The sequence below is a fragment of the Excalfactoria chinensis genome, chromosome 1, assembly GCF_039878825.1.
Source record: "Excalfactoria chinensis isolate bCotChi1 chromosome 1, bCotChi1.hap2, whole genome shotgun sequence".
Classification (NCBI taxonomy): domain Eukaryota; kingdom Metazoa; phylum Chordata; class Aves; order Galliformes; family Phasianidae; genus Excalfactoria; species Excalfactoria chinensis.
This window is the reverse complement of record NC_092825.1, coordinates 25126531-25145733: the sequence shown is the minus strand read 5'-3', so window position 1 is coordinate 25145733 and position 19203 is coordinate 25126531. Positions and strand designations below refer to the sequence as shown.

General features: G+C 42.3%; 1 protein-coding gene across 2 annotated transcripts in view; it reads right to left on the bottom strand.

Annotated features, from left to right (window-relative positions):
* SAMTOR (S-adenosylmethionine sensor upstream of mTORC1) overlaps positions 1-3481 on the bottom strand; it is a 33621-nt gene extending 30140 nt beyond the window's left edge. Inside the window, exon 1 of one of the 2 annotated variants that reach the window (XM_072344286.1) lies at positions 3191-3481. In XM_072344286.1, the coding sequence (XP_072200387.1) occupies positions 3191-3356 (166 nt within the window). In that variant the 5' untranslated portion in view covers positions 3357-3481. Of the gene's footprint in view, positions 1-2723; positions 2792-3190 lie in introns of those variants that run through there. The other variant, XM_072344293.1, reaches the window with a different exon arrangement.
* Between the last annotated feature and the right edge of the window lie 15722 nt (positions 3482-19203).

Genomic DNA, 19203 nt, shown 5'->3' with positions numbered 1-19203 from the left:
GCAGCACTCCAGACAAACACGTGGATTCTCTATGCTAATGAGATAGATTCCTAGGTGAACTCTTTCCACCTCAGTGTGCTTGTCCTCACTTGAGAATGTTTTCTTTAGGCAGACAATGCTTACAGGCTAACCTGAAGAACGATGTTGTATTTTTAGGAACCTCTAGACAGGTTCTGGCTGTGTCTATCACTGCCTTAAAGGAGTCTGACACAACTTCTTAATCATTAGCTAATTTAGTTGACACAATCACTTAGCACAGAAAAGAATTCAAGCTGATCCATTTCAAACACAGTAAATGCTTGTCATAAATACACTGGCATGGACCATGACATTACACTGTCACGGGAAGATTCAGTTTCAACAAATCTCAGGAGGTTGTGGCTTTTCATGATGAAAAGACTGCCTAGCCCTTGAGATGACCTGATGCTGACTGAACTTTCCTCTACCAACTCCTCAGAACTTGGGGGAAAAAAAAAGTTGTGATGAAATGCTAGTTCAAAAATACTCTTTAGAGAAGTGTTAGCTTGCAGTTTTGAAGCACACTGCTCTAAGTTTGGCATTTTCCAATAACAGAAAGAGAGAACTACCGTGGGAAATAAATCCAGCAACTGTGCTGACCATAAGCAAGGCAGGTGATAAACTGTCTTACCTTCTGTGACTGCCCATTACAACACAGGCCTTGCTAATAACAGCAACATTCTTCTCAAAGAAATCAGCTATTAAAATCAAGGCCGTATCATATCTACCAACAAACTCCTCTATGTCTCAGGGACGCATGTATCCTCCTTCAACACTTCTAGCATGGTAACTTATGATCACATTACAATATCAAGTATTCCCCTAGACCTATCCACCCTATGTAACATCGTAAACCCTTCAGAAAGATATTGAACATGCTTTTATTTTCCCTCCGACAAATTAGTACAGATAAGGCACCAAATTCCAATCAGCAGCAATTCTGTTTGCTTACTTAGATGAAATGGAAATTAGCTGCATAGAACTCCAGTAAATGTGAGAAGCAGTATTAATTAAAACAAAACAACAAGAAACCAATACAAGACTGGAATAAAGCAAACAGCCCTGTTATTCCTCGATATGGAGGTAGATGTACTGCATTGTGGAAGCAAGAGGCTTTACCTGTATAATGAAATGTAAGTACGTAACCAAGGATGAGTTCTGTTCATTTGTTTTTGGTGGGTTTTCTTTGGTTTTGACCTTGGCTTTTTCACACACTTGCTTCTATTTCTAATTTTACCAAGAGATCACAGATTATTCAGCCATGTTTTACTTCTTCAGCAAACCGGCAGCTTTGATTTTGTCACATTAATGTACTTGCCAAGTCCTGTACTACGATACAAGAGGAGAAGATGCTTCAGAGGTCAAGAGCATCATAGTATCATGCTTTGAGAATGATACTGAAGGAATTTCAGAAGGAAATTCTCAAGTGTGCTTTCAGAAGCAGAGAAAAATGTGAGAAGAAAGACTCAAAACTTCCTTCCACAAATGAAACTGAAACAACCTAATGGATGAAGTACTCCCACGAACCATAGGCAACTTGTATATGAGTACAATGAGTACAAAATCCATGGGTGCTTCCCTGCTGTGTAGATGTGATATGATTACCTGTTTTCTACACCCTGTCCATGAAAATACTCACAATGCTGTTAAATTAGAGTGACTAGAAAATTAACGTTTTCAGTAACTTACAATTTATGGGACCTACAAAAGAAATCAAAGAATTATTTTTTCTTTTAATCAATGACACTGAACTAAAGATAAAGCAACTTTGCATAATAACCTGCCCTTTGCTGAAATGTATGCTCCAACTGAATTCCATGTAGTATAGGCTTCCATCTGAAACAATTCAGTTGATACAGAGATCGCTCACATTTCTTTAAGTTAATAATGCCCATGTTTGTCTTTTTTAATTTGCATATGCTCCAAACATACAGAAATGTGACCTGCTGGCAGCCAGACCCCTTTGCCGGGATCTGACTGGTGTGTTTACACACTGTGTTCCTTCAACCAAATACCAAGCAAATGCAAGAGATCCTTCCTTTGGTTTTGGCTCACAGTAAGGCCAAAAACAAACAATGACTCTTGGTCAGTGCCTCCATCGGTAGTTATCTGCACCCAAATCCCACAGACAAGCTGCTCGTGTGGGGATTCCAAAGCCAGGAAGCAGTTCAACCTTGTTTCTTTACCAGATGTGTCATGGGATGACACGGAGGAGCAGCAAGAACTTGTGTCTGGAACAGTAAGAGTTTCAGTTTTACTTGTGTCCTCCTGGAGGCACAAAACCAGCTGTTTGCCAGGTCACGGAAGAGCTGTGGGCTCACTAATGGAATGAATGGATGGGTTTTTTGCCATCAACCTGAGCGGCCCTGCCTGTGGCTGAGGGGTTAGAGCTTGATGATCCTTGAGATCCTTTCCAACCCAAGCCATGTTATGATTCTATGAAAAGGCTACAAACATTCCAGCAGGGGGAAAAAAAAATAACAACAACAAAAACCTCCAACTCTGGCACTCACGTTAAACCATTTCTGTCACGTTTTAAGCACTTCAGTACCACCCAGCAGAACCTCACACACGGGCATTAATTCTGACGGCCAGCTAGACTTTTCAGAACACAAAGCCATCTATTTTACAGAGCTCGTCCCAACTCTTTTGCTCAGTGCCCCGGCTGAGGAAAGGCGCAGAGCAAAAAAGCCTTCCCAGCTCACCGTCCATCTCTCCGGCTCCCGACCCGCTCTCTTCATTCCCGCAGACCCCCGCACTTCGGAGATGGATCCCCGTGGCGAAGCGTCTCCCCGGAGCCTCAGGCACCGAACGGCGCCGCTCACCTGCCCGCAGTCCATCGGCGGCGCAGCCCATCTGGAACCGGGCTCGCTCCCTCCGCCCCCCCGCGCATCCTAAGGACGGCGCTGCGGGAGGAGCGCCCCTCGGGGACGGGTCCGCCGCCAGCAGCCCCGGGAGACCCCCGCCACCCCCCGCCTGCAGCCGGAGCAGGAAGCTGCCGCGGAGCCGCTCCGAGCCGCCCCCCCCCACCTCGTCACGCCCCCTTCGGCGGCGGCTTCGGCCCGGCCGTCCCGCGGCCCCAGCCGCTCCGCCGTCCGCGGAGGTGAGCACGGCGGCCCGGCCGGGCCAGCGCGGAGGGGGCGGAGCGGGCGGCCCCCCTCCCCGCGGTTACCTTCGCGGTACTTCTTGCGTAGCCGTCGGTGGACGCTCTTCACCACCCCGGAGAGCTTCTCCTGCTCCAGCTTCCGCTCCTGTTCCGGGGGCGGTGGGGGTGGCGGCGGCGGCGGAGAAGCGGCAGCTCCGCCGGGCCGAGGCCGGGACCGGGGAGCGGCCTCCATAGCTGTACCGCTGCTCCGCCGCGCGCAGCCCGGCCGAGGGAGGTGTGAGTCGGGCGCTACGGGACAACGCGCATGCGCCGCCCTCCGCCGGGCGGCATACCGGGAAATGGAGTCCGCGGCGGCGCTGCTCCTCGCTGGGCCTCCAGCGCTGAGGTGCGCTTCCGAGCGCGGCTATAAACAGGGTAGGTCGAACAGCCCCGAGCTCATAGCAGGGACATCTGTCGGGCAGCTGCTGGCCTGTTCGGCTTCGCTGGCAGCAGCTAATTGCGCTCTCTGAGGACGTTCATAAATGCTAAGAAGTTAATTGCAGTTACAATTAATTCAGTGACAAATCACACGGACTTGGGCAGGGTCAAGGTTTCATCCCCATGAGAATTCAGTGAGATGCACCACCTTGCCCTGTGGGCTGTGTGACAGTTCTATCAGCTCTGTCTGTCCTGACAAAAGCATTATTGTGTGTCCAGTCAGAGCACGGCATCGCTCTGCTCTTACGATAAACTTCTAATTGAAGATGCAATTATGGAGATGAAATAACTGTTCAGACAAAAGCTTTTCTTTCGTATCGACTGTAAACTCATCCCTTTCTAACCTTAGTCTGAGCTGCGCAGGCAAACCCTGCACTCTCTGCAGGTGGGCTGTGTGCTGTGAGTAAAGGCCCAGCTTCTCCAGGCAGTGCAGTCAAAGTGCTTAAAGAGCTGCAGTCCACTTTGGTTCTTCCATCACAAGCTTTACTGCGTATTCACAGTGTATTTGGCTGTCAAGATATTGTGGGCTCATCCCCCCCGCCCCCCCCAAAACTCGGGAATGTCATGTAAAAGAATTTAAACTTGCCACTGATGGTGGATAGAGTGGATAGAGAAGCGTGGCCATTTAGATATTCTTAGTTACTAATTTCACTTCCACTTGGAAGACATCTGGAAACCAGTGTCTTGTACAGGTGATTCCATTTCATAATGAAAAGAAGATAAATTGGCATTAGAAAGGAGGCTCTGTGCTGCAGCTCTATCTTGGTTTGCTATAATGCTTCCAGTTTTATACACAGGCCACATAAAAACACGAAGTCAGCGTAAAAAGTGGGGATTGAACTGATAGCTGCTGGGGACTTTTTGCTCCTAAGGGCAGCCTACACGGTGGTTAATGCTCCATCCGCTTTAAGTTGTGTAGGATTTGGGGAAGCACAGAATTAAGAAGAAAAGCATGAGTCAGTCCTCTGCGTGTGGTATATTATCAGGAAGCCACTGGGAGTACTGGAGGGACAGAAAAGAGATGGAGGCATTTGGAGAATGCCTAACTTACTGCTGCGGGATCAACCCTACCGCCCACAGCCCAGAACCTCTGAACTCAGAATTGTAGGGTCCATGATCAAAGCATGAGTGGATCTGTGATCTGGAAAACTGTCTATCTGCCTGTAGAATTGGATGGTTTGTTCTCTTGCTCTGTCACCTTCAAAGTAAACAAGTTATTTTTCATGTTCAGACGGAACTTCCTGTGTACCGGTTTGTGCCCATTACCTGTTGCTGGGCACCACTGAAAAGAGCCTGGCTCCATCCACTTGACTCTCAGTCATCTTTAGATATTTATAAACACTGATTAGATTCGCCCCTCAGTCTTTTCTTCTTCAGCCTCTCAGCCTTTCCTCATAAAGGAGGTGCTCCAGGCCCCTCAACATCTTTGCTGCCCTCCTTTGGGCTCTTTTTAGATACCTGTCTTCTTTGAACAGAGAAGCCCAACACTTAGTGCAGTACTCCAGATGTGGTCTCAGCAGGGCAGAGTTTACATTCTTCATTGCTAAAGAAGTAAATTATAATTTTAATTTTAGTAAGCAAGTAAAAAGCATTACAGGATTACTTTGGAGCACACAAGGAAGAGGTTTGATACTTTTAGAATATGCAGATCCTTACCTTGGTTTGGCAGTGGAGACATGCTGTAAATTCCCTATAGTATGTGTGGTGAGAGTTAGCTTCCAGCAATGGAATCCGAATGCAAAGTTATCAAAGGAGGAGCATGGGGATACCAGAAGGTGTTGGCAAGCTGGTGATTAAAGCAGGACTGGTTCTGGCAGACCTGGAGCCAATGATCCAGTGATCTGACGAGGCAGAGAAAAACAATCGGGCTGAATACACTTCTTGTATGCAGTGCAGGGAGAGTCAAGGAACAAACAGAGATGAATATGAGTCTTGTAATTGCCCTTGAGGCAGGACAGCAGAACTACTGATAAGGATGTGCACTTCCTTCAAAGGAATAAGGCAAGTTCTTATGTCCAGATGGAGACAGTGGAGTTTCACTACCTGGGAAAGAATCTTTGGAGCAGTTGTACCAGTCTCCTTTAATACAGAAAATGCCTGAGAGATTCTCTGTGTATTACTTGCTTTTTAGGAAAGAAGAAAAGAAAAAGGTAGATTTAGGGCAAAATAAGATAGGTTTGGGGTTTTTATTTTGTTTTGTTTTCTTGGCTTTTTGTTGTTGTTGTTTTTTAACATTTCTACATTATTTTAGCACCCATCTCTTTTCCTGGATGGCTTTAGAAAGACAAGCCTAGATTCACAGACTGGGAGGTCAAATTACCCCTTCTCTATCCAGCACTCAGGTGGCTGGGATGTTGACTGAGGGTGTGGGAAAACCAGTTCACATCCCTGCTCTGCCTACAGGAATCTGAGCCCACATCTTCACTACCCGGTGATACAAAGGGGAAGTGCTTTTCCTTCGTTCCCTAGGGAAGGGTGTCAGCAGTCTGGATTTTCAGTCTTTCTCCCTGGAAAAAGCATGGAAGAAAAATAACATAAAAACTTCCTGAAATGAGTGGATCAGCGATGCTCTATTTCCATTTCTATTTCAGTGGCATTTTAACAGTCAAGTCTTCCCAGCTTCTTCATCCCTTCTGTCTTATTGTTTCTGGTAGTTGGAAACAAAAAATGACACAACATCAAACAGAATAACTTCTATAGATAACACTCTTTATCCACTGCAATGACATCACTATAAGAGTCTCTAATGCAATGCAATCTGCAAGAGTATTACCAAAAGCATGTAATGATTTTAATGGAGTATTGAGATACTGAGGTAATTTACAAGGAATAAAAGGTTCCTTTGTTAGATGTGGAGTTATTTTTGCTATGTATGCATGAAGGGAAGATAAACAGGATTCAACAACATATTTGCTTTGAGTTTCAGATTTTCCTTATTAATTGTGGTGTCCCATAAGCCATGAAATACAGGTAATTTGATTTTAAAAGCGGGAGTCACATCTCTAAATTTGCACTGAGGCAATTATTAAGAGGTAGTCCATTATTACATTTCTCTAGACTCCACACTTTAGTAATTTAGTAATTAGAAATACATAATAATTAAAACTGCTACCCCATAACAATAATTTTTGAGTTATAGAACTGAGATTCCATTCCTGGAGGTTGACACCTTTAAAAGTACATTTACATCAGCAGTTCCATTACTTAGGCCCCTGTGCTTTTTTCATGGCAAAAACAGACCTGATAATGACTACAGATTGCATCTGAAATCCCAGTATTTACTGAAATATAAAGTTTTCTTCTGGGAAACAAAGAATTCTTCTATTGAAGGATCAATTCATGTTGCTCTTTACGTAGCTGAAGACACCCAACTTAGTGACAAAGGCTGAAAAATCCATCACATCTGCAGTCTCATTATGGAGTCGAACCACGTATTCTCAAGTCCACTAGAATTAGACACTGATGGGAGATTTTATTTACTGAAATCACGTCTTCTGCTTGCCAGCTTGTGTTGCAGTAAAGCAGGAATAATTCTATCAGTAGCCAGTATTTCTAATAAGCAGTGCATTGGCTGCCTCTGTTCTGGTCAGCAGATACCAGCTGTGTCTGTCCATGAGAGGTTGCTGTTTCTTTTGACATAGGAAAGAAGAAGCTGAGGATGCTGTAATCACTTCAGTTTGTCATTTGTTTAGTAATAATCAGGTGAATTAGACTATTGAAATGCTTACTGAAAATGTAGCAAAGTTCCTTATACCTCAGTTATTCTCAGTTTTATCTACAGTGCAGAAAGGAAAATGATCCTTTAATGTTGAGAACAAATTATGCATTTTTTTAAATAAAAGCTGTACTTTGTAGTGTAAATAATTTGCAGTGTGTGAGACGCAAGTGTATGTAATTCTCTGTTAAGAAAGATCAGTAAATATAATTCACTGGAAAGTAATCCCGTATTCCTTCAAAAACCTATTTTTTTTCATTGATTTCAGTCTGAGCATATTCTCCTGTTATTTAGAATGAATAAATTATTAAATGAAGAGTGTCAGTGTAACGATTGCTTTAACAAAGACTACCAGCTACTCTTTCCAGGCTGAGTTTCTTAGTAGCTGATTTCTTGTTACCATGAAAGATTAACTCATAAAATCACTTTGATTTAGCAAGGGGTGTCAAAACATCTAGCAGGTCTGACTGGTTTTCTTCCTATGTCAGTCAAAATACTATGTGGTTTTAGCACTGATTCATGTTTCTGTCAGCTGCTGTGCGCAGGATTGCTGAGTAATCAGTTCAAACACAGTGACTTGAACAAAATTCCGTGCTAGTAGGAAAGCTTTAATGTTTGATCATTTCTATATCTAGGGAACGTGGTAGCATGAAGAATGTTCTCAAACCTGGAATTCAAATTCAGACCTTCCCGAGTGGGTCAGATGTGTACTAATCCAGTTCAGCTCAAAAACACTGTAGCTGTACATGAGGTCATTCTGAACTTAGGAAATACTGCAGTATCTCTGTAATCTTGTACTGTAGGTATGATAGCCTGACTCATAAACTAAACTGGCTTCGCAGTCTGATGGAAGTTGCAGGTACAAAAAAAGCACCCAAAGAAAGACTAAGCTGTGTGTAAACTGTTGAGACAAGGAAAAGGATCTATGAAGAAAAATCTGTTTCTGTGATGCCATGAATAGATCAGGTTATGCTGCATCATTTCACTTTTCTCTTTCTTTGTCCTTCTAAGTAGTGAGGGGGTGTGTGAGAAGATATTTTGGGTATCATTAGATATGACCCATAAGGGAAATGCATCCCTAGTACATGTAAACTATTCTTGCCTAACCCAGAGATGGCCCAACTCCTTTTCATCTCTTCTGCCTCTTGAACACTGTCATGTGGTTTGTGTGGGACTTGACTGAAGTTCAAGTCAAGATTTTGGAAGGTGAGAGAACAACAATGAACCCTATTCATAGAACACCAAACAGAACTCTGTCTTCAGGATGATTTATTGCAGGCAGTATGATATGGTTCAGGAGGAGCAAGGAATGTTCAAGCTCTTACCCTGAATACACTTGCACCATGTATTCAGCCTGTGCATAGTTCCTGTTTTAGGGTAGGGTAAGTTTGGCTCCAGGGACACTACTGTCTAAAATGTTATCAGTAATATCAGAAGGGTTAATACTCTTTATTGGTTTCAAGGGTCAAGACTCGGGAACTTGGAGAACAGTGGCAGGACACGCCAAACTTCAAATATTAATGCTGCTTCAGAATTCATGGCACTAAGCACACAGAACTTCACACTAGTTTTCCCACATGAGCACCATAAACAAAGATTGTGTAGTGAGATGAATGATCTCTCTTTACTCCAGAGCATCTAATAGAACAACTTGGACACAAATACCATGAAGTGATTTTGTTCTGTTTTTATGGCTTTTTTTTTTTTTATTCTGATCTCCTATTGCTATGGATTAAGAGTGATCTGTTAGCAGCTGCCCTGAGGTTTGAACACCACAACAGTCTGAATAAAAGAGAGCATTTCAGGGAAGTTTATTTAAAGGGCTATGATAAAATTACATAACTGTTGAGCATACACTGGTAAACTGTTGGTCATACACTGATAAATGGACTGATTAGAGTCAAAAACTAGGAAACAGAACAGAAAGGTACCATAGCAGGTAATTCATGTTTCATATTTACATTCAGATTTTATTTAAGATGAAGACTTTCAGATTCCTTTCTAATAGAAATTTCTACAACCTCTCCTACATGTAGGACATGTGTACTGACATTAGACGTATTGTTAACACCTAGGAAGACTTTAGACTAATAAGCTTCCATTGTTAAGTACCATAATTATGGCTGGAATCTCTAGTCTTCTTAAAATAATTATCACTCATTGAAAGCACTTAAAAATAATTTAAAATGTATTTGAACCACATATTAATCATTATATTAAATGCAGGTTAAAAATACAGTTATTAAACAGCAAGGAAGTATCCATGTATCTTCAAAAGCACCTTCTTTCAGTTCATGTTGGGAACGCAGCAGCACCTCTTCCTCAGCCTCACATCCGACCAGGGGTTGCAATGCTGAATTTTGCTCTATAAACTGTGGGAAGTCTGGATGCTTTTCTGCAGGTGCCCAGACGAGATGCCCCACGGACTGTTCACAACAGCTGGCTGCCTTACTTTTCCCAGTGCTCAACAACTTGCTTTCAGTCCCTCAGCACGATCCCAGACTCACTTCTGCTGCCCATTCCCATCTCATTGCTATGTGGGATTTCCACAACTCCCATTGATTTGTCACTGGGCTCAACTTTAACCTCACTGTCTGCAGCAGGGGGCAGGACTTGTGCTGAAGCTCAGCTTTGCACTCACGCAGAGAAACACGGTGGTGAATCATCTGCTGTACACCCATGTGCCCAAAATGGAAGATGACAGCCATTTTGATGAAAGAGAAAACACGTGATGCAGACTGAGGAAAGGCTGCCGTCTGCCTCACCGTGAGGCTCAAACAGCTGCAGTCAGAGGAGCTGACAGTGCTAAAAATGAGAAAGGCTCACTTGTTCAGGGAGGATGGAGTGATGTGGGAATGCCAGGTGTGAGAAACTTCTTGTAGAGCATGGAGGAGACTGTGCACACGCTGAAAGTTATGGTAGCCACCTCGTAGTATCAGTCTTTGTAGTATGAGGCATAGAGAAGGGCTGTGATATCTCTGAGGGCAGATTCAAAATGAGAGTATGACCATAGTGTTGCTGGTATCGTTGCAGGCCTGGGAAGTGCTTCCAAGTCACAGAGCAGCCTACAGCTCATCTGGCTTTAATAGGATCTCAGCTCTGTGATATAAACAGTGCAGTAATTACAACCACAAAACATTTTCCTCCCATACAGCTGTCATCATTTTTCATTCATTAAAAAAAGAAAGGGAGAAGGAGAGCTAACTGAAAAGAGTCCATTTCTACTAAGTCTTGTTGTCAAGCAGAATCTCCTGCAGAAAACGTGGTTTTGCTTTCCAACAGCTAAATTGTGCTGGAGATCAGGTGTTAAAGTGTTCGTATTTGCTGTTTTGATTTGTTCCTTGAAACGCTTTCCACAGAGATCTTTGTCAGATGGGCTTTCAATCTGATGCAGTTATTCCTCACAACTGTTAATGGCTTCATTAGGGAAAAATGATACTAAGAAACATTCTGTAACAGAAATATCAATTTGGGTAGTTAACATTTCCCTACTCTTCTACCAAGGAGAAGATGTGTTTTGGAAGCTGTAATGGGGCAGATGGCTTGCCAGCGTGCCGTGATATAAGGAGGGCTTAAGAACAGGGGACAGAACTTCTGGTTGTTGGTATGTACAAAGTGGGTTTTGCTGAATGAAATCTGGATTAAATGGCCACCAGCTCCTGGATCGTATGCTCAGTAGGTACATAATTTCATATTACAAAGTTTACTATTTTGCTCCTGTGGAGCCTGATGGGATCAGCAAAATGCAGCACAAGCCTTATGACAGGGCCTAGCAGCTACTTGAAGCAGTCCTGTCTTTCATTATTTGGAAGCTAAAATGGTCTCCTGGAGGCTTTTCGACGTAAATAGAAACAGCCTTTTATTAGAAGACATAGAAATCATTCTGAAACGTCAAAAAAAAGTAATTGTGGCCAATTTTCTTACATAACTCGTGACCTTTCAAGCTCTATTTGTACTCATAAAGGTGATTTTTGTCCATCATTACTTAAAGGTCCCTGAACCAGAAGTGAAATCATGGCCACAAATGCATTTTTAAAACTATTCTGAAGCTTACTTGTCTTGAACTTTTTTTCTGCTTTTGTTTGTTTGTTTGTTTGTTTTCCACAAACAACACTAAAACTTATAAGGTAGGAACAAATTCTTCGTGTAAAAGCCTTTCAGGTTACATTTCCCTCTGGTAAAAGGCTGCCTTCGTTCTCTTATCCTTTACTTAGGGCTGAGTTCTGAAGATCCACAGTTAAACAGACTGATCTAGATGGCCTTACAATTGCCGGAAGGTTGTCTATGCGTGTGTTTGTTTTTACATTATCCACTCTTACAAAAGAAGTTGCTTGTAAGCCTGATTGGATACGACAAACAGAATTCTGCTTGTCTGTGACGGCTCGTTTATGAGAGAAGTGGCACAAACGAAACAATGTGGAATAAGTGCTTGGATTTCACTGTCGGTTTGGACACCAGTTATATTTCAGTGATGCTTAGCAGTGAATTCCTGGGGCACTCAGAGTTTTGACTCCAGCACCAGGCATCCTATGGATCCTTCTTGACAGATTTTTTTCCAGCTACCTAGAAATCTGATCTGCTCTATAGCCTTGACATTGTCTAAAATGCTGAGGAATACCTGGCATCCTCATGCGTTCCTGTTTGTGCATTATGCATGGTGGTTTTCCTTAACATTAGCCTGTAATTTATGGCAGCCCAGCAGTTGTTGCCTCAGCTGAACCAACCTTACAATGGGGACAGAAACCTCTGAACAAGGGGCACGCGTCCAGCTGTGAACAGATACTTCAGTTTAACATGTCAGAGCCCTAAGAGAGGAATAAACATTCAGAAGGAGGGAGAAGATAAATGGCTATTCTACTCTGAATTCACACCTGGCTTGTTTTGCAATAGCTTCATGTAGACAAACATAAATGGGACCCTGGCCAATTTTCTTTTGCTGGAGGAACATTTTGCTCTCAGGGATAGAATGGTTAAGAGCACTACATAAATGTTTCGATGACGTGAATCACCCTCACCTCTGAATCTTTTGTGCTTGATGTTCTTTAAGTGACATCACTTTTGAAGGACAGGAACTGGATTTCTTCCTGAAGAAGTTTAACTGGAAATTGCACACCAGTGATTGTTCTAACACACCCCGAAGGTAATTGGAACATGTAATCTATGGGCTGTTGAGCAAGAATACAGAAGTTGATCCTGTCATTATCTTGGATTATGCTCCAGCCATAATTTCCTATTTCAAGCTGAATTATGGAAATACTATCAAAAAGGTGAGTTTTTAAAGTTCTCCATTGCTCAGACTTCTACAGAAGTGTTAGGGTGGCTTTTTGTTTGCTTGTTTAGTTTTGTTTTCTCTTGCAATCTGAGAAACTTAATGAGGTTTTTAGACTGTAAAGAGAGGGAGTTTCCAAAATGCCTGTGCTACCAGTACAGTGTGAAAGACTTCTGAAACAGTAACCAAATCCTCTGTGAGTCATCCTTTAAGGGAATTTTGTGTAAAGTCCACTATATTCAACATTTTCTCCACTCTAGGGCAGGTGCTCGGTAACTACACTTGCTTTGTTGATATTTCAACTTACCAGGTCATCTGTAGGCGTTTTGGAGATTCATCTTCCCATAGAACCTGGCACCAAAATGAAGGTGACACGCAAATGGCTATAGTCTGAAGTATGCTCTAGTTATTGGGGATTACTGAATTCACATACACTTGCTGGATCACAGAAATGACTGACGTAAACAGCTATCACTTCTGACAGCAATTGCTTATCAGGTCTAAATTTGAATCTCTCCAACTGCATGGTAAGGCCTGTGTCCATATGCTTAGTAAGTGATTTGTGATCAATATTACTCTGCATGTGCTCTTTTCACAATAGTTCTACAATCACTTGGTTGGCTCCAAACCAATGTAATCTGTCTGTCCTGTAATACAAAAACAGTAATGGCCACTAGATCATGTGTTGGCAGCTGGTGTGTAAACATGCAAATCTTACTTGATAGGTAGGTAAAATAGCTGCATAGTTTTGGAAGCAGCTGCAGGTCTCACTGCAGGAATATTAATCATTTTTCTCAGAGGAAGTACTTTCTCACTTCAGTCCTTCACTGTTTCTTGTGTGATTTTATCATTTCACGTAACATTCTTTTTAAACATACCTGCTGAGTCCTTAAATAAGAAGTGCAGAACAGATTGAAACCAGAAGAGATTTGTAAATTGAATAAAGCTGAAAGTAAAGAACCAAACTTTCAATATAATGTATAAATTAATTGGCACAGCGTGCTACTTTTTGTCATTAATGGAAATTTTTCAATGTGGTCAGAACTGCTATTGGAACATTTCCCAGACCTCAAAATTTGTATCACAGCTGCTGTTTAGCAGGTATTCAGTGGCTTTGGACTCACTGAAAAAGAACTCCCACCATACTACTGTAACCCCTACCTGGATCCACCATTCCTTATGCTTTCATAGCAAACAGTTTGCCACGCTTGGTTATCAACATGGAATGGAGCACTGTTTAGTAGATTAATGAAATGTGGACAGTAATGCAAGGAATCATAAGACAAAGACCTATAAAGTGAAAGTCACACACAATCTAGAAAATCTGATAGGTCTGTGAATAAATTGAGACTTATGGCTGGAGCTGGATTAGGGCAGACTGGGCTCTAGGTAGGCTATGGCCCTAGATCAAGTGCAGTTTCACTCTTCAGAATGGTCCTTTGAGGGAGTTTATGGGAAAAATATCAATGCATCAATTTTACCTGGTTACGATTTTGAAGCATTTCTTAACAAAAAAAACCCAGGGCTGTATTTTTAATGGTATTTTCTTGAAAAACATAAGACACTGATGCAAACTGGTCACCTAACACGTCACAGGTGAACTGGGCTACAACAACTGTGTCTTGAGCTAGTTCTGATCTGAGTATCGCTTTTCTGAAAGGAGGTTTTTTAAAGGTGTTCAAGGGAGAATTGTGTCCAATTACATTGTTTTCCTTAACTCAAGAGAACTGAGATATCTGTTTCCTGTCAAGTCATACACATTGTGTAGTCACCAGTGCGCAATGTACGTGCTAAGGAAAAGACACTTTGCATCATACATCAGTTAGACAACATAGCAAGGACAAACAGATCAATGGTTCTGTCTTCAAATGAAAACAAATGTGCTTACTTACCAACATTTGCATCTTTGCTTAGGATAAGCACAAGCTCCTTTCCTATCTGTCAAATTCACAAGTCTGGTTGATGTTGCCTGTTTTTTTCCTAAACAATTACTTTTGCATTCACTTGTTTGCCCTTACCTGACCTTGGTAAGTGACTGGATGTCAGAAAGGAGTCAACTGTTGACGCCATGCATCTTTCTTCAGAACATCTTATAGAAGGAAATTTGTTCAGAGAACTTGTTCTTTACCCTGAAATCACAGATTCGAATCTGTACAAATTGGAATTAAATACAATTAATTTCTCATGAATGCTCTTTAATAGCTTTTTGTCTGGCAGAGATAGTTCCTGATGGCAAGTGTTCGTGTAGCAGCTCAGTCACTAATGGTATCTACGGGTTGGTTTAGGAGAGAAAGGAGCCACCACAGCCAATAGGACTAATCTACCTCAGTCACTGGAAATATGCTTACACTTCAGGATATACCAGAAGTTGTCCTTCTTCATGTAGAACAGTCAAAGATTGCAGCACTCAAAATAAAACTGAGCTAGGCTTGAAGCAGAAAGCGTAATACAGGGACAGTCTTCATGGGAAGGATGGTGCTAGCTTGGAGTAGAAGTACCTCTTGCACTATCAAGGAGCTGTATTCTCTAAAATGGAGGAGGAAAATCTCAGGAGAGGGAAATGCACTGCCACACTCTGAGACACTTCCAGAACATGGTGAAGAAACATCTAGAGTGTGAACCTGGAATCTTCCACCAGCCCTACATTTAGTATTAAGTCACGTGGTTCGTTTTCTGGTGAATTCCACAGGAAATACTGTCAGTCATAAAGCCTGTGCAATGTGGAGATGGTTCTTTTTAGCCCTGAGCTGTGCAAAGCAGACATAAAATACTTTCCTTCTGCCTGGTGTACAGGTAAACAGTAACATGCTGTATTCAATAAAGACAGGAAAAACAGGTATGTTGCTCACAAGCTTGAGCAATCTTGGGGATGCTTCTTAAATCATACTTTCTGTGAAACTGAATTTGTTTCAAAAACAATCACTAGCATGACTGGTGATTATGATGGTATGACCATAATGATAATACATTCCCTCCCCTCAGAATCCAAGTATTGTGCTGTTAGTGTACCCCAGAGCAGAAAACCAGCTGGAGCCACAGCTGCACTGGCAGCAGATGTCATAGCCATAATGCTTATTGCCTTTAGGTGTAAGACCTATGAAAACAAAATCTGTTTACATGGGGAATCAAGGCAGTAGTACAGTGCTATTCGAGCTACAGGGACTAGCTTTCAGTGTCCATAGCTGAAGGCCATATGAAATGAAATTCAGCTCTCTGGCTCTAATAAATGTGCTAGTAAATTTAGCTGATGTGCAAAAAACATTGGTTCTGCAAAACACAAGTGAAAGACTTAAAAAAATAATCCTCATTTCAAGATTCTGTCTGCCTATTAGTCTGGAGGAGCATAAACAGCATTCTTTGGGTATCGTATTGTGAAAACACTAAGAGAAAAATGCTGTCAGCACCTCAGTGCTTGTATGCAACTGTGATATATAGTCGCTGGGCAAAAATAAGTTCATTGCAAAACCATCCTCAGAGCTGCCTTTGTTTCATTGTTAGCTCTGGCTTGCAGGTTGCAGGTCACAAGGAAAACTATGGATTTTGGTGTGTAACATACCTGGCAGAAGTGTGCAAGGGCACATATCATAAATTCTCATGCTGGTGATGGGCGGGAGTAAAGGTTAATGGCATGCAATGGCACTCCGAGATCTGGGAAGAAAGGTCTGAGGCGGCTCACTGCAATTCATAGCAGCTGTGGGGTGTGAGTGCTGGCATTCCTTCAACCTGCTCTCCTGGTTCCGGGATTTTAGCTGCATTGCAAATGTGACGTTTCAGTGATCGCTGTCCTCAGCTGTCCTTAGCGTTTCCTTATTTTCAAAGCTGCTAGGAAGAAGTCAGGCTCTGTGTTTCTGTCCGCAGCCGTATGGCCCAGGTCAGGGCTCAGAAGGCAAATCCGCCCGGCACTGACAGGAGCAGCATGCGGAGAGTTCATTGCTTGCTGTGAGTCACCCGCCTGAGCTGCCAGAGAGAAAGAGATCTTTTGTGTTTTCTGCCTGCTCCTGGCTCTCGTTACTGTTGGGAGACAGGAAAAACAAGGCATCCTTTGACTATTTTTATTTTTAGATGTGTTTTTGCCTCTCCTGTTATTCAGTACTTGACATCTAAAAAGCACCGAGATGTAACTGACTTTCCTGCTAATTTCACATGAAGCATTGTGTGGAAAGGATCCTGTGGTCATCATCTGCCCCATCTCCTGCTGCAAGCAGACCCCTTGCTGATGCTTAGTCAGAGCAGCCCTGGCTGTGTCTGATGTTGATTGGAAAATGCCTGAGGGTGCAGGTCCCATGGCCTCTCCATAGTGACTGCAGTGTAACACAAGTGGGAACAGGTGCTGGCCATAGGCTGCCGTTTTTCATGAGTTTGCTGGTTGGTAGGAATGCAATCAGCAGAAGAGAGAATGAGTAAACTTTCACATCAGGAAGCCAATTTTGCAGTGGTTAACCTTGACGCGAAGTCCATAAATCATGCTGTAGTGTCATGTGTGATTTTTCTTTTAGTGTGGTGATTTTCCCAGAACATCAACTTTTAGAATGATATAAACTAAGAACATCATCTTACTGTGCTTTATGTAGAAGTTTCTGGAGGTCTTCACCAGAGATGTATAATTTAAGATGCAACTTCAGCGCCCTCCCATATTGTGCATTAAATGTCTTAGAGCTAGACTTTAATGCAGAGAAGAAAATGCCCAATTGCCATCAACAGTTTTCCCAGCTCTGAGGGGATGTCTGAGGGGACACCTGAGACTGCAGAGAAATGCTTCACAGGGAGGTGCTCAAAATAGAAAGGTGCCAGAGCAGATGTGATTATAACAAAACAGCGACTCTTGGATCCACCCTCAGGTTTAATGAGTGGCAGATGTACATCCAGTACCTGCACTTACCTTTTTGTGGTAGGGCTGGAGCCTCTGCGTGGTGTTTTGTTTTCTTTTCAATTTCCTCTCAACACACAGCAAAGCTTTTTTGAGAAGCCATTATAATGGAATTAGTGTGTGGTAGGAGGAAACGTGTTTGTCTGCAGCACGACTAGGGAGGATGAAGTTTGGAAAGTAGGAGTGTTCTCTTGTCTAAATACAGTTCTGTTTAAGGGCTTACAGAGATGGTTATTTTTATTTAGGGCCTGTTTACTAATCATAAATTTTAAATGCAGTAATGCAGAGAAAGTCCAGAGGGTGATGGACAAATGAGACAAGTTCACAATGTGATGAAGCTGCAAAATATGAGTACTGTACCGGGTATATAAGTAGGGCATGACTTTTCAGGACAGGAAAATCATTTTGCTTCTTGCAGCTTTGCTTACACTCAAGAATACTGTGTCCGGGTTTAAAAAGATTGTGTAAATTTGATGGAATCCTAGACAGCTGACAGCAATCCTAAGGTTTTAAGAAGTGATTCCTGTAGAGGTAACAAAGGAGTTATAGGAGGAAAAAGCTGAGGCTATGAGGAGCTCCTCATCTGAACTGACCTATGCTATTTCTGTCATGGGAGGCTATTGCTGGTGTAAAGGAAAGGACATGCCCTGAAACCAAAATAACTGCCCCACTATTTAATTCTAGTCGAGGTTTTGGTGATTTGCCCTGTTTCATGAATGGCTAGAGGCACCGAACTCCCCTACATCAGCTTGTCTGCCAGCATGGCTTACATGTACAAGTAACTCTGTCTTTTCTAGAATTTTACAGCATGTGAGTTCTTCTGAGAATGAAAGTTACGTGTTCCTTTCTGTGTATAGCCACGCACAGAGATAAGAGTGAATCAGGCATGGATATTTATGATTTATCTAAAAAGCTGGGGCCTAGAAACGAATGTTAGCAAATGAGTAGGTTACTATGGACAAACTGTGCTAGTGCAAAGTACCTGGTCATTAGCTTAGTTTGGTGAGCTGTGAAGGTATTGGGATAAAAACAGGCAAACAGCTGATGATGTAACTAAGAGCTGTCAGACTGGATGTATCTAATATCTGCCATTGCAAATGGCTGCAGCGATTTCACAAGCCGCTTGTTTACAGTGCTTTTAGTGTGTAGTGCATAAAAAATGCTGGATTTGTCTATAATATGAGAAAAAAAATTAAAAGCATAAATCTTTTCTGTAAGTATACAGGTGAATTATATAGTCTCTGTGTTTGTCCAACTAGCTGTCAACTGCATTATAAGCCTGGGAGAAGCAGACCTTCTGGTATCTGACCTCGGACGTGACATCTCCAGCTCATCTTCTGTATGTAGCAACATCCTGGATGTCAAGTACAAACAGGATGACGGTACATTTCGATGCTGTTTTAATGCATGAGTGGAGGCTGTGTGGCTAAGGCCAAGAAAAATGTGTGTTCTTTGAATCACTTTGTATCATCACCAGGTTTGTGAAAACACTGAAGAGACAAAACAGCTGAAGGAAGTGATAACTTTTTTGCTTCTAGAAATAAGTGGTTGATGAATTAATCTCTTATTAAATGTCCAGTGTGAGAATTATCAAACTATTTTACTGCTCTCCACGTGAGAAAAACAGCATAAAAGGTTGGAACAAAGATGAAAAAGGGGACAATTTTTCCAGTAGTTGATTGCTCCTTGTCAGGTGGTTTGGGTTTCTTTTTCCTAGAAAACAAATTTATGTACATAATCATAAGCGTTCT